The 16,338-nt window shown below is 38.5% G+C and overlaps 2 protein-coding genes across 2 annotated transcripts in view; one reads left to right on the top strand and one right to left on the bottom strand.

Annotated features, from left to right (window-relative positions):
• Positions 1 to 16,338, top strand: part of ncf4 (neutrophil cytosolic factor 4) — a 36,623-nt gene that overhangs the window by 6,619 nt on the left and 13,666 nt on the right. The window contains exons 4-6 of the mRNA XM_040003929.1: positions 2,533 to 2,603; positions 3,272 to 3,399; positions 9,366 to 9,417. Of these exons, the coding sequence (XP_039859863.1) occupies positions 2,533 to 2,603; positions 3,272 to 3,399; positions 9,366 to 9,417 (251 nt within the window). The remainder of the gene's footprint in view (positions 1 to 2,532; positions 2,604 to 3,271; positions 3,400 to 9,365; positions 9,418 to 16,338) is intronic.
• The window catches only part of pvalb7 (parvalbumin 7), a 46,844-nt gene that overhangs the window by 27,411 nt on the left and 3,095 nt on the right, over positions 1 to 16,338 (bottom strand). The gene's annotated exons all lie outside the window — the stretch shown is intronic.

Genomic DNA, 16,338 nt, shown 5'->3' with positions numbered 1-16,338 from the left:
TGAAACTGCATCATATCCTTTATAGGCCAGATTCACCACTCAAATGCCCCAGACAATTATTTAACAGGACAAAGAAAGAGGGCTGAAGGAGCCATAACTACACTTTCAGTATTTACTGGAACATAAAAAAACTGCCTATCTAGAGCCTACGGTCAAATCTAAATAAACCACGTAAACGTTTACTGAGCTTGACCCCTCATGATGTGAGGAAAAAAATATTTTTTTTCCTCCAACACAAGCCATCTTTAAAAGGGGTATAAGCTGTGTCTACTGCAGTATTTTAGCTGGTTTGTAAAATTATTATTATTTCAATTATTATTTACAAATATTTTTAAAGTGTAACTTTACTGGCTTTTAAATATTAGGGGAAAAAAGCCTTCATTAGCTACACATTAGGAACCAGTGGAAACTTTTACTGATCTTGTGTATTTTAGAGGTGCTGTCTTATAACTAGAGCCAAATCCTATGCAATCCATTAAAACCAGGCTCTTACTCTCTGATTTCTTAATTCTCCTGTGTGTCCTGCTTAAAGGGTTTCTTTCTTGTTCTTTCTTTCTTAACCTTTTTGGGCATCGTTCAGAATGCTTTCCTGTTCCCTCAGCTAATGTCAAGGTCATTATAAATCATTATAAATCACTATGATCAACCTACCAAATTACAGCTGCTTAAGTCATATGTTTGATTTCTTATTAAAAAGCAAGAAGGCTTTTACTAAAAACACTCTATAGTAAAGATTTTATGATTTTACAATTTGTTGTAACATGTACGGCCATATCTCGCAATGCCAGCTGCTATATCGGGAAAGTTCTACTTTTCTACAAACTCTGATTTAACGTCTGCCACTGAGGAGTCTGTTGGATAATATTAGATCTGATGGGTTTAATTGCAGTGCCAGATCTCATCAGGATGGGAAGGGAATAAGAAAGACAGGGGAGAGAGTGAAGGGAGACAGGCGAGGATGGGTGATGATTTTGAGGGCAGAAAAAAAAAAAGACAGCAGAAAAGGATCGAGGTCTGTCTTTTCAAATGAAGCTATTCTCATTAAGGAGACGCAAATAATGTTTCAGTATCATGTGTGCGTTTCTTTGTTTCTTTCTTGTGAGCTTGGTGCTATGTTATGCTTTTCTATCTTAAATGTTGATTTCTGAGTCATACGTGACAGCTATAAATTCAAGGTCAAAGGAGCATTTAGGTGAGTGGATGGGTGACTGATTCATCAGTGAGTGAGTAAATGAATGAACTTGTGTCTGCGAGTGATTGAGTGAGTTATCGTGCTCCACAGTGAATGAGACAAGGGAAATTGAGTGAAGAGAGAGGGCTGAGGGTCATTAAGACTGTGCTAAATTTGATTTAACAGCAGGGTTAGATGGCCTTGGATGAATTGGTGGGGCCCGATTTAGACTGTTAGGAGTCTGTGCTGTGCCTCATAATTTTTTTGACTGGACGTAATGTGATATTAGGAAGAATAATATGCTATTTTCACAATCTTTTGAAGTAAGGAGTATTTGCCTTGTTTAGGACACGATAAATGTGTTAGCTGTCTAACACATTGACATATGAGTTGGGCTACACCCTTAATCGTTGAATTAAGGTATTTTCAGTCCCACAGATAAAATAAGTATAAAATCAAGCGCCTAGCGATGCAGTCTGCCTGCATGAACATTTGCCCAGCTGTACGTAGTGTTATTGCTAAATGAATGAGTTTGGGAATCACGGCAACTCGGCAATGAAGCGGCAGGTCACCTAAAGTTACAGAGCGAGTTTTACTAGCAATTTGCTAACACGCTACTTTAAAACTGTGTATTTGGGACATTTTCTCCCAAATACATTAGCTTAACTTAACTTGAAGTTGTGTTTGTGATTGCAAAAATTTACCATTGCTAGCATGCTAACATGCTAAACCAAGTTGTGTAACATAAAAAAAACCCTGAACTTAAAACTTATACTTGCGACACACGTGCATCTAAACACTTTCAGTCTGTGTGAGTTCGAGCAAGTAAGGAGCTAATGTTACCACATAATCTTCATATATGTACCTTATCACCTTGTCAGTCGGTTGACCTATCTGAATGAAACTTTGCACAAACATTGTCACACAATCAGCATTTATAAACCGTATATGTTTGACTTATTTTGAATCCCAATCCTTTTTTGTGTTTTTTGAGTGTTTGCACTCACTGCTAAGGACATAAGCAGTAAGGCACAACAATATATGCTAGTAAATATAAATTACCTAGATTATACGTACCTGGGTTTCATATAGTACCTGCACGCATTTCCCTGGTTTTTGGTGTTAAAAACTGAACACAATCATCAAGCTAAAATTAATAATTGACATTTACAGGCTCTTGGTGTTTAAGTGTACTAGAGCATCAACAGTATTGGAGCATGTTTACATGCTTGCTTTGTTTACAAAAAACAGCTGTATTGTAAACATACGTATGCATGTCCTCTATGTGAATGCATTTTAATGGCCCTGTTCTAGAGTGTAATCTCACATGTGCAATCACTTTTTAAATGTGCTTTCTTTAGGAAAAATCTTCCTCGGAAACAAAAAGGAGATTGCAGAGAGCAGAATCCCTGAACTCAACACGTACATGAAGGTAATCACATTTCATTTTTATGCACGATGTGGTGCCTTTTTAAAAATTTCCAACAGAGGAAAGAATTGTTGGCATGTTTGCCATCTTCTGCAGCGTGCAGTGCGGTAGCCTACAACGCAGTGGGCTGAACGATGCTGTAGGTGGATAAGCACTGACTCGGATATTTCAGCTGTAGTTTGCAGATCGAGCTCAACATGTAGGCGTTGCTGCTCTCTTCTCTTTGCTCTGCCCTGTGCCCACATCACGTCTGACTGACTGTAGTTGTGGGACTTTTGACATGTTTCAGTGTTGCACCATCGCTAAAAACACGATCAGGTTCTCTTTCTCCTACTCACTCACTTCTCTTTTCTGCTCTACTCTCTTTTTTCCCGCAACCTACATCGCTCCCTCTTTGCCACACTCTCTCGCCTTCACTCGCCTTACACTTCTCGTTTCATCTCCACTCCTTCTCTCCCACCACCCTGCATCTCCTTCTCCTCTTCCATCAAACTCCCACTCTCTTTACACCCCTTTTGTCTCTGTTGACGTCTCAATTCATCCACCCTGATTTTCCTCTTTTTACACCAGTCCTCATCTCCATCTTTCTTGCATGTCCTTATCGTTCATCCATTTTTTTTTTTACTTCACTCTTCCCTCATTCCACGTCTCTCTCTCTCTCTTATATCAAGAGGTTGCTGGGTTTGCCAACATGGGTGTTGCTAGACGAGGCTCTCAGGATGTTTTTCTACCAGACGGAACAGGACTCTGAGCATCAGCCGCGAGCCCTGAGGCGTCTCCGCCCGAATACCCGCAAAGTGTAAGTCCCACAGTTCCCCATGGTAACAAGCCAAAACACAGATTGACTCCTTTAACACCAAGTCAGACGTCACTATAAAGAAATTAGTTTTATATCAAAGGAGACACCAGTTACAAACGTTTTTACTAGTATTTTGCTAGGTAAATGGGAAAGAAGTTCAGCGACTTAAACACACAAAGTCAGTACTTTGTTCGACCAACTTTATTCTTCAACACAGCCTGAGCTCTCTTAGGCAACCTTTCTCGTCATTTCTTTAAGCAATCTTCAGGAATAGTTCTCCGGGCTTCTTAAAGAACATTCAAAGCTCTCCTTTGGATTTTGGCTGCCTTTTTCTTTTTCTTTCTTTTGTGTTTCTGTGTGCTTTTTTTTTCGTGTTTCTGATCCCACACTGCTTCAGTAATGTTGAGGTCCTGGCTCTGGGGAGGCCAGCATATGACTGATGGTGTTCCAGTGTGAGTTTTCCAGGTATGCTTTTACTGCACAGGCATTGTGTTTGGGATAACACTAAGAAATGAAGCTGCTGCCAATCAAATGCTTTCCCGATGGTATTGCATGGTGGATCAAGCTTTTCTGCATTCATAAATCTATTAGTTTTGATGGGATCCCCAACACTACTCCGTGAAATGCAGCCCCAAACCATGAGAGAGCCTTCATCCTGTTTTAGAGATGGCTGTTTGACACTCACTGTTATACCCCTGTCTGGACCTTTTACATTCATATTGACAGCAATTTGAACAACAATTTTCAAATCTGGATTCATGACTCCATAAGACTTCTTGACCATCGATTTTCAATCCACTTCTTGTGTAATTTGGACTACTTTGGTCTTTCCTTCCCATTTCCCTTTCTTAGAAATTTAATTCTTGACGGCCTCTCGTCCACTGAGATCATTTCTGATGAGGCTTTGGGGAACAGCAACTGATCAACTGGGTGATCAAGATGGGTCATTGCTTGATTTGACTTTCAGATAAATGGTCCGGTACATGGACTTGATTGACCAAAAAAATAATAATTTCGAAGAACGTTAAGGCCTTGCTGTCTCACTCAAGTGTTCTCCTGTCAAAATATAAAGAAATGTGGGGCAGCCTGAGACTTTTGAACATTTCTCTAAGTACAAAGTATTTAACTGTGCAAAAGGTGTAGCCAGAGTGAATCAGGTTTAAAGTTGATGCATCTGCAAATAATGACAAAGGAGGGTAATTGCTGGCTTTGAAGGGGTTGCTTTCAAGGCATAAATACCTCTGAAAAAACTGGAAGGTTAAAATGTGGCTTTAATCTGTGAAATTTCAGAAGCATTTTGACTCTTCGAAAAGAAAAATGCCTCATTTAGCTTTGAAAAAAATCTTTTTAGATGAATATAATTAAGATCAATCTAGTGCAATTTGTTCTCTTAAGGAACATGTTTCCTCATCTCAAATAACTGTGCTTTGAAATTAAAATAATTACAGCAGACTGGATGCAGGTCTTGTATGAATTATATGAGCAGGCAAGATGAAGCTCCAGCAACATCATTTACCTCTCTGAAGATGGAGAGAGAAGAGAATACATTTCCCCCAAAAGCGTAAACCCAGGAGTGCAGATTTCCATAAATATTTAAACTGGTTTTTCTTGCTTGAAGCTATTAGCACTTCAGTGTCAATTCCCCCCAGATGAGATGCACAGGTTCAGGCAAACCTAGGTTCATTTTATGATACAGCTAATCTCATAAACTTGTGTTCTACTTTATGAGTAACTCCTGCAATCTTTGAATGTCTCATGGTCCTTAGACTTGACTTATGTAACTCCTCGTGGAGGATGAAAGGGAAAACATTTTCATGAATGTTCATCACAAAACTTTTTTAATTCGATAGCTGCTGTTAACTTTGAGTACTCAGTCAATACTGAAGGTCATTTAGACTGCAAATTTAATTGCACAGAAATGAAAGCAGAGAGAGATGAAACTTTGTATTTCAATTTAAGTCTTGCAGTTTGGCTTTTGGTGATGTACACAAGGAGATAACAATGCTGGCAGTGAATCAGTGCTAAAAACATGTGATGCTGCTCTTCACCTGAAACTTGGCTTAAGCGCTCCACTTTTAATTTAAAGGTATAAACATTTTGTGCATCTATGAATTCAGGGTCAGTTGACCACATATACCCACAACATGTGTTTTGCTTATATAAGCTTTTACTTCCTCCATAACAATACATTAATAGGCGTTTAGCCCACACACAAATTCAAAATGAATTCACTGAGGGTTGAATAACAGCTTAGATCTCACTGAGCATACGGAGAAAAACTGAAATGCTGCTGCATTCAACACCCAGTTGTCTTGGTCATCATAAATCACATGGAAACTCTTCAAGCTTCCACATGAGGCTTAGTCTTGGGTTGGTCATATAGGGAAGGTCTGCATCATCTTAATGCATAATGGACCTTTTTTTTCAGGTCATGACTAAGACAGCATTCAAAATCCTTTGTATTTATGGCTTTACTATGTTCTTATCAGGAAATATGAAGCAAAAAGCCTTCCAGAGGATGAATTAACTTAATACTTTATGATATGATAATGGCTGTCCATTTAGATGTGGAATTAAAAGGCTTGGCTCCCAGCTGCAAGCAGTCTGCTTTTAAAATGAATTTCTTCTCATAACTGCAAATTATATTGTCATAAATAACATGGCTAAGGTCAGGATGATGGCGAGCGCTTCTGCAAAAAACTGCAGGTATGAAGTAAATCAGTTGAGCAATAAGCTTAGAGAGTTCACTTGTGATGGCCACCATGCAGCTTTGCATGAATATAATTGGATACCTAGGAGTCAGCTGGTAGCCAAACAGCTGATGAGTGATTCACTCGTGTCCTTCTAACTTCAGTCATTTATTGCAAGAACAACTTCAGCTCCCTGCCTGAACTATTTCCCCCAACGCAACGTGAGTCTTTTATCGCACACAATGTGCTTTTGCTTTTATAGTTTAGATATATTTATAGTATATGATTCTTAAAACTACTGTACACATGTGAGAAATGACAGCATCAGTGGCTGAGAGACAGGCTGATATGACTGATCATGTAGACGTAGTAAAAACTTGATCTGTTCAATAAATCTGTATTGATTTACTGAAGATTTGTAAAATACAGTATTGTTTTTTATTATTCAAAGACTCAAGGAGTCCTTAAAAAGTAGGGGTCAGTTTGTTATGGATGAGTTTGAGTGTAAGAAACAGCAGTGTATTGATATTGTTAATCAGAGGACAGGTGCTGTCGCTCAAAAAAAAACATAAATATTTGATGTCAAATCAAAGAAGGGTGACCTGATGACGTCTCAGCTGAGGCAAGGGCACCTTAATTTGGCATTAACCTCCTGAGACCTGAACTCTTTCATGGCATGCATTTTCAGTTTTTCTTTGCTATTTAGACTGATTGGGAACTGATGAATGTAAAAACAAAGAATGACCTGATTTTTTTTTTTTTTTTTGACTTGATTTTTGTTTCGGAGAAAAAAGAGATCCACATAAGAGGACAGTTGCTTTAAATTTTGATAGAACAGTGGGAGTATAATGTCCCCGTAAGTGCATATCAGGCCCTTGTAGAGCAAAATTTAGTATTTTGGTCTAGACAACCCAAAATGTGATGTCCACATATGTGGACGCCAGACCTAGGAGGATATCTCTATCTATAAAGGCTTTTTATCCTTTTCATGTTCTACTTCGTCATTTATAATGGCCTTTTAGACTTTTGATTGGTCCCTTTCCCTGTGGCTGGATTACATCAACAGAAGATGTGGTAAAAGCAGAATCTCTCAACAGGAACCTTATGCAAAAGCAGACTTTCATTGCTTCTTCTGCTCTTAGATCGCCTGTCTCGGTTTGTATGGCCTTTTGGTTGATTTGTCTGTTGGAACATTTGAAGAAACTGTTACTTCCTTCCTGAAGAATTGCTACATATGTGATTTTTACATGGTCTTTCACTGCCAGTACCTATGTTGCTTCAGTATTCTGCAGTAAATACAGTACCTTTCTGAAAGGATGGTACTGTGCAACAGTCTCAAGCAAGCTTTCTCGTTTATTTTGATTTTGCTTCCAAAGATTGACATTTTCTTGTAATTTTGTAAAGGGTTTTTAACCAGTAGGGTTTCAAAGTTGTTGGGTTTTTTTTGGACTTCTTGCTTTTTACTTCCAGTCAAGTCCTTGTACATGACCATTTTTAAAATAATCTTTGATTTTTGCTTTTGGTTCTTTAGCCACTTGACAAAACAGTAGCCTATGAGTCATTCAAGTGTAAAAAAGAAGCCTAACTCAAAGTATGAATCAGTGTTGTGTCTACAAATAACAGAAAACTTCAGCGCTTTGCTATTAGGAGCCCAAAATTCGTTTTCATTTCTTTAGTTTAATCTATAAGAAATGTCACAGGTAATACAGTTTGTCCGACATAGAAATTGTACTTTTGCACTCTCAAAGAGTTATGAGCTTTAGTGTGCAGTGTGTCCTTAACAATATTGAGGAAGTAGAAAGAAGAAGTGGCAGGCCTCAAAAACTGCACTGAAAATAACAGGCCTTATGGAGTGATTGGTGATTGGTTTAAATCATCATTAATGTGTACATAAGAGGTCAGGAGAGAGGCACAGTAGTTATTTACAGCCATCTGTGAAACACGGTGGAGGCTCAGTCATGGTTTGGGCTGCATGTCACTCGGTGGTGATGGAAATCTTGTCAAAATTGATGCAATACTGAACGCAGAAAAATACCATCAGATTTTGATCCAGCGTGCAGTACGACCTGGAAAGCATATTACTGACAACTCCCTCATTTTTATACATTGTAATGATCCCAAACATACTATCAGTGCAGTAAAAGCATATCCGTACAGAAGCCTGGAGAACTATTCCTGAAATGACAAGAAAGAGACAGAGTTCAGGATCTGTTGACGAATAAAAGCGGTCAAACCAAATATTGACTATTAGACTCATTAGAATTTTTATAAGGCATTTCTGTTTGTTTGAATATTTCAATGAATCTCTGCCACTATATCCAAAAGAAAAAAATGCTAGGTGTTTCAGGTATTTTATTTTCAGACATGTTTAATACAAAAGACTTTCTTTGTGCTTGTGCATTGTAACTCTGTGAAGCAGTGCAGCATAACAGTGCTTTGACCTAAATGTGACCATACCCACCACGCTCATAGTGACAATTTTAATATCCTTAGCATTCTTAGTTTAGCATGATAGCATGGCAAATGTAATCAAGGAAACCAATTTGTCCAACAAGTGTTGGACAAATTGAAATTTTGAAAGTGCTGAATGAAAAGTTTAAGGGCTGCGTGAGTTAAAATGTATATTTGTTTAATAATGTCTAATATTAATACATTATTATTATTATTATTATTATTATTATTATTATTATTATTATTAATAATAATAATAATAATAATAATAATAATAGTGTCTGTTGACCACATATTAACCTTTTATGTGGAATCAATACATCTGTGTGCTTAAATAATGTGAAAGGGTTTATGGCCCTGAAAATGACATAAGTGTTTTCCAGCATTTATTGACACATTGTTTCCCAGAGTGAGTGTTTTAAACATGTAGTCGCTCCAGTAAGATGAAGAGTCAAATTTAATTATTTCTCATTTTCTTTAAAATGGTTATGGGTTCAAATTAATCACGTTAGATAGAAAAACAGTTATCATAACTGCAGCAGGCTTTTCTCTGTCTTGTCAATTACATTTAAGCTTACTCTAAAGCTTACTGTGCTTTATCATTCAGGCCTTGTGGAGCTGACCAGAGAGAGCAGACTGAGCTTTCGAAAAGGGAAACAGCTTCCCAGTTTCTTGATGTTACAGGAAATATCTCTGAAATATGACTGCTGAAATATCTCTTGCGGATTCATCAGAGCGTTAAACTTTGAGGTCACTTCGAGGAATTACTTGTATGCAGACAGTGTTCCCTTATATGGCTTGTCTCTATCCATCTGTGTCTTCTAGGAAACAAGTGAAGTCACAAAAGATGGACCTCTTCTCCTCCCCCAGGGCTGAGGTTGGTGTAATTACTATTTTTTGTGCTGTTGCAACCCACGGAGTAACGACCTTTGTAGTCAAACAACCACGCAGAATGCACCGCATCACCCCGAGAAGCACAATGTGATCCTATAAGCACCATCAGCATGACTGCTTTTCATGGCACACACACACACAAACACACATGACTTTATACAGCCGTGGCCACAGAAACCAGTATTTGGTGAAAGTCACAAACTAAGTGCATAAATAAACCCTAAAAAACAGATCCCATACATAAGTGTGCCATCTGATGTGACAAATCAATAATTACGGCGTCTTTTGTCAAATGTGCTGCGCCTTTTGTCCTTCCATTCTCCCTTGACGCTGTTGACCTCATCAAAAGTTCCTGCTTCGCTTCACTTCCTTTTTTAATTTCTGTATCCGTTTCTCTTTTCGTATTAACCTCCCGTTCCCACACTCTCTTCTCCTCCCTTCCACACCTCTCCCCTTAAGCATCCCTTAACTTTTGTCCTTTTCCTCACCCCTCCCTTTGTCTTTCTCTTTCCAAGGTTGCAACCATCTCTCGTCCCTCTCTCCCCCCTTCTCTCTTTCACATCCTCTCATTTCCATTCTGTTCACACCTTCCTCCCTGATGCTGATGATGGAAAGAGAAACCCATTTATATTCTAAAGTCGTTTTTCTAGGAGCTGTGTGATTTGGAGGTTGTGGAGCGCTTGTGGTTCAGGTGCTGGTGTGCAGATTTGGGCATGAGGTCAGGTCAGAGGATGAAGCAGTTATGACCTGCCAATTAAACTCTCCATGAGGGTAAAAAAAAAGAGCTTTTATTCTTTATACGGTCAGCACAATCTTGGGCTGAATTTTGAACGCACATGCAGGCTTCTACGCTAAGAGAGCTCATATTGGTTTGACTCATTCCCTTTAACCAAGATCACCAGATCCCAAATCTAATCTTACTCCTACTGTGTTTTTTTTAAATAATATTTATCCCTCCAAACCATTAAAACCTTCAAAAAGTGACGAGAGGCCTCACTTTCAAGACTTACAATTCAGAATGATCCTCACAAAAATGTAGCGGGACACAGATATGCCAATGCTTAGCAGCGAGTCTAAATGGCTATTTTAAAAAATCAGTTAATCAGTTGAGCCTTAATATTGTTTGCGTGGGAATAGAAATGTTGATAGTACAGTCAGACTGATGGAGGACAGCCCTTCTGTCATCTGGTTGCATTACATTGTGTAAAAATATCTCATCTCTTGTATGTGTATTGTTGGTTTGTGCAAATTTGCACAGCAGAAATGTTATTCTCATGAGGTAATTTTTGTTTGTCATCTAATCCTAAAAGTTACTTAATTTACCAGCATGTTAAAGGAGACCAGAACCAATAGTTATAATACCTCTAAATAACAAAATTCTACTATTAGTAAAAATGCACAAGTACTCCTTTATTAGTGCAGTTTGAAGCCTACCACAGGCAGTAGATTTTGTCAAAAAATGTATAGTCAAATACTAATCAGTACTAAAATTGATTAATGGATTAGGTAGTGATTTGCAACAGTATTGATAAAATTCCATCTTTGCGTCCTACAGCTAGCACACAACTTCACACAGCATGCTGCAGACAGGCAGGTACACAGCCCCTCCCCTCACTACCAGCTGAACACGTGAACAGCTGCAGATCAAACTTGGAGAAGTATCTAAAATAATGTCAACCTAGTTTTTATGAGGAATTTCACAAAGTCATTAAAACACTGGTTTCAACAACATTAAAGTTTTAAAGAGTTATTATAAATGTGAACCTGACTGCACACGTTAATGTTAGCCATGTTAGTGGCTAGTGACTGATTAATAAGTGACAATGTTTAGATTAGAGCTAGAAAGCAAATGGTATCAGTCCTTCCTGTCTATAACCTCAGTGTTAGTATAACAGGATAATACAATTATTTGTGTTTAAAACATGCTATAGTTTTCTTACAGTCACAAATTGAAGCTGGGAAAAGTCTATCAGAAGCTATACAGAAACAGCAGCATCTTAACAACTGATCAGGAACAAAAATATGGAGTCAAGTCACTAGGAGCAGGAAAACAGGAAATAAAAGGGGGTGTGGCTGAATACGTTTGCATTATCGCAGTATCTCATCAGTATTGTTTACATTTTTTATCAGCCTCATAATTTTTCCTTTTTGCTCCACACTATTGAAAGGATCTTGAGAGACTCACATATTTTCCTCGATTTTGGTATCGGGTTTGAAAATAGTGACAACCCCATTTTGCACAGAAGCATCAATCTCCTGCTTTTTTACTTCTGAGGGGCAAACAATCGGGAAAAAAAGTTGCCTGAAAGGGAAATGAGCTTTAAAGCCGTTTGTTTCAGAACTGTTGAACTGTTAATAAGGTTGATTTACTTTAGTAGCGTCCAAGAAAAACAATGGAAATAAGCATTTTCAGAAAATGGTGGCCACACACTGAAGTGGAGCTTCATGAAAAAATAGTAATAAGACTATAACACATCAGTTACATCAGTTTGTAGCCCTGCGATAGACTGGTGACCTCTCCAGGGTGTACCCCGCCTCTCACCCTACGGGATAGGCTCCAGCCCCCCCACTGTGACCTTGATAAGTACAAGCAGAAGAGAATGGATGGATGGAAGAGTTGTTGTCCAGAATACACATGTATTACACATGTAAAACACATGTATATATCTGTTTTTTTAAACTTTGTGCTTTGGATATGTATGCCAAGTAGTGCATTTTTAAGGAGATTACTGCGATATTGAAGTATATTTTTATTGAAGTACCTCCAACTTTCAGCACAAAATAAATGTCAGTATAATGTAATAATGTAGGAAATCAAATGGTGATGTTGCAAGTTAGTTAAAAAGTCAAAAAATAATGTTTAAAAACATTTTTTTTTTTCAGCAAATATTGTTAAAGGCTTTTTTCTTCAAATCAGTTTCATCTCATACTCAGCAGCAGCATTTACAGCAAAATGAAAGATAATCAAAAACATTATTTCTGTGTTTGTTCACATTTCATTTACTGTCTAATTTACAGAGCAGATTCTTTTCTAAAATCATCGCCATAGAATGACCGTTTCCTTTTTCCATCTTGCGTCAATATTTTGTGAAAATCACTGGTCACCTGTCCAGAGTGTACCACACCTATAGGACTGGATAAGCAGTTAAGAAAACAGATCATGTGCGGCTTTATTTATTTATTTTTACCTGTGTCCACCTGAAGTGTCTCCCTTTGGCTATATCGCACCATTGTTCCATTAATTTCTCTGAAGCTGTTGAAGCAAGTTAAAGTTGTTTAGGGATAGATTGAAATATTCACAGCTGACACAATAGCAGCACTGACTAATAGCTGAATCGATCCACTGTCAGCTAATTTGATGAAGCAATCATTTGTAATACTTTGTAGAGAGAGACACCTTTGCTCGGTTGTGTAAGCGGCTATGTCTGCACAGTATGGAGTCTGTAATGTGAGTACATGTCCTCAGGCAAAGTGTGTTTCAGTTCTTGAACTCTGTGTGCTATATCGCCTTTCAAAAGCATTTAACTTTACTAACCATGCTCGACACAGAAAAAAGGATGCAGGCACACACATTGCATTTCTCTCTGCACACTCCAGTGGTCTTTTATTTCCAAACTAAAAGAAGCAGCTCCATTTTACTCTCTCCTCTTCTCTCTCTCTCCCCTCTCTCCCACACAAAAGTAAAACACTGGTGTACTCTACTCATGAAGCTGCCAGCCTACTCAACATTTATTTTAGCTTTCTCTCCTTTTCTAGCTGAAAAGCTTATCCTTCCTCTGTGCGTTAGTGTGTGTTGGTGTGTGTCCTGCTGTGTGTTTCCCAGCACACCAAAGTGGCTGTCCAAACAATGATCAATGGCCAGCCTGAGCCTGATGGATAAGAGCAGAGCGCAGCATTTGTCACAGCAGAGCCGGTACAAGTGTTAGCGTTTACGCTGCAGCACTTCTTTCCACTCCACTTAGTATTAGCTCAGGCTTAGCCCCCAAACACTGCTATGAGTAATTGTCAGCTGTAGTACTATGAGCTTCAGACAAGGTCAACGGGACAGGCTGCTCGTGGTTAGGAGGACTTTAACGAGGCAGACGCTGGTGGCATGATTTGGCTGATCTGAAAATTGAGTTAGGGAAAGAAATAAAGATAGATAAACGATATAAAAAAGGCAAAAAGATATATTAAAGAATCACAAAGGGTGGGAAAAATATCAATAAAACCAAAAAAAATGAATAATCAAAGAGGTACTTATCGAGGGATAAGGCGGTTAAGGCAGAAATTACAATTTTAGATGAAAAACTGATTAGGAAGTGTTAGTGCTTATCTTCACTGGCAAAAATGTGACAAATGTGTTAAAGTAACCAAGAATTTATGAGACTTGGTTCCAGACACTAGTGTCATAGAGCAGGTTTTATCAGTGTGCCTGTGCACAAATGTTTATGTACAGATACAGTATGTGTCAGCAACATTGTGTTTCTGCCTGTTAGATGTTGGCCATATTAGATACTGTAAACAATACGTTGAACAGTTAGTTGACTGTGAGCCACATGTTAACGGTGAGTCACAGTATGAAAATCAAAGTTCTAGCAGTTCAGAAACCATTACCTCGCTCATTGTCACCATCACTCGCATCAATCTAGTTTTGCATCAGAGGAAATCTGTTGAAAGTCAAAAAACAATCTACGCTTTGAGATTCAAGGTCTTGCTCTCTAGCAAGTGAAAACATTGTCTTTAACTTATGAATGTGTTGATTATTTGAGAAACAGAGAAAAAAATGACTAAAATGGGAGTTTGTGCATTACTAACAAGCTTAAAGGTCAATTTTTGGTGTGACCTCCTTTATTCTTTAATGCAGCCTGAACTCTCCTCAGCAAATGTTTTTATAATTTGTCCAAATAGGCTTCAAGAATAGTTCTCCAGAGCATTTCAAATATGGATTTATCACTCCATAAGAGTGTTGTCTCGCTCCTTCCTTTAGAAATGCCAAGTTTAAGTATAGCTTCCACCTTATTAGTTCAAATACATTATTTTATGCCAGTCAGACTGTGCTGTCTTTGGCATTTTCCATAGAATCAACTTCAGAAATGGGGGAAAAAAATATTTGTGACTTGTTGCTAATAACAAAGTACCTAAAGAATCAATTTCTAACTAGTTCTTTGCTAAGTTTGCTGTGAACACTGGTTCTTCTGTTGAGTTGCAGTGTTTTGTTATACTTAACAAATTAATAAAAAAGAGAACTTTCCTCTGAGAATAGTTAGGTACAATGACTGGACTGAAACATGGATGAAAAAGCAGCCAATGTCCAAAGAGACACTTTGAAAGACCGTTAGAGACCCTCGAGAACTATCGCTCAACACCAAAAACAGAGTCTGTCTCATTGGAAGCAAAATATAAAGAAATGAGGGGTGTCAACTTTTTCACAGTACTATACACACACTCAACCTCTGCAACCTGTGTCCATTCTTATATGTATAAAAAGACATGTTTTCTACTATAATCCTTCACCCCAGGCCTTCTAGGAAATGGGGCATCCATTTAAAAAAGACACTTCCATTAAGCATCATCCTCCCTATTGCCACACTAACGAGCTGAGGGTTTAACAAGCTCATTAAGGCGGGGTCAGTGAAAGACTAATTGTACTGGATGATTGCCCCTGTGGCTTTCTGAACCCAAGGGCTGTGTGACTACTATTAGAGACCGGCTTTTCGCTGTGCAGTGTACCAACACCAACCATCGGCGTATGATAATGAAAGTAGCGTGTGTGTAGACAAACACGAGACTCTACGGTCGTATAGTTTGCTTTGCACGGCTGTTGAACAACAAGAAATGACACAGAGAAGGACATCAGGAAGTCTTTTTTTCACCACTAATGTGTCTTGTGATACATTAGGAAAGACAGATTTTAAGGGACAGATGCTTTCAGTTTTGCCTCTATTGATGTCACTGCTGGGGGGAGGAGCTGATTCCTTTTCTTTTTGTGAGGAATTTCATCTTAAATGAATGCTGGAATAAGACAATGGGCTAATAGAAGAAAAAACTACATGTTTATAAATGTATGAAAGCTTACTTCCTTAAGGCTTACAGTCTTTCTAAAATTCACTGTACTGGCCAGATAAAGAGTCCGGTGGTCATTTTGTTACAGTGTTGTATGGCAGACAATCTTTTTGGGTCATTTGGCATCACATGATCATAGTGTCATCACTAAAATCACCTCAAAGCTCAGCTCTGCTAATGATTGCTGGGGGCTTGAACTGAACCCCTTTTGATTTCCTCCTGTGTGCCTCTCAGGATAACATTGAGGACAAATTCTTCCCACCCAGCTCCCATAAATGTTAACAACGACCAACATCACCATCATAACGTTTATTGCATCTAACACTTAGTCATATGTCTATGCACAGCCCAATCTTACCAACAATGAGAACTCGTAGTTTACACTCATCAAGCTAACGACTTGATTAGAAGGCTAAATTATTAATGGAGACGCAGAGGGACATAGTTTAAAAACAGAAAGGAGTCTCTGGATGAAACAGGCTGAAACAGAGATAAAGGGAAAATGACAAGTAGAAGTAAAAGGAGAAAGAGGCGGAATAAAGCTGGCGCTGCATTGGAGAGAGAGAAAAGAGGTGCAGAAAGATGGGGAATTGCTTTGTCACATCATATTTTGTGTTTGTGCTACAGATACCAGCTTATCATCTCCAACACATTGTCCCATCATCTATAAATTACAGGCAGCGGCAGGTCAACGCTGTAATAAAAACAGCGTCTGGAATAATGCATTAAAAATAGCAGCCCCAAATTCAAAGCGCACGTGTCCTCAGGGTCAGGGTAATCTCATCTGGATTGTTAATCCAGCCAGCTCCCTCTCTCCCCAGCTTCATTAATCTGCCACCAGTCTGCGTCTCATTTTCTG

Source organism: Simochromis diagramma, unplaced genomic scaffold (genome assembly GCF_900408965.1).
Source record: "Simochromis diagramma unplaced genomic scaffold, fSimDia1.1 OVJJ01000325.1, whole genome shotgun sequence".
Lineage (NCBI taxonomy): Eukaryota > Metazoa > Chordata > Actinopteri > Cichliformes > Cichlidae > Simochromis > Simochromis diagramma.
The sequence above is the reverse complement of the archived record's forward strand: the minus strand, read 5'-3'. Positions and strand labels throughout refer to the sequence as shown.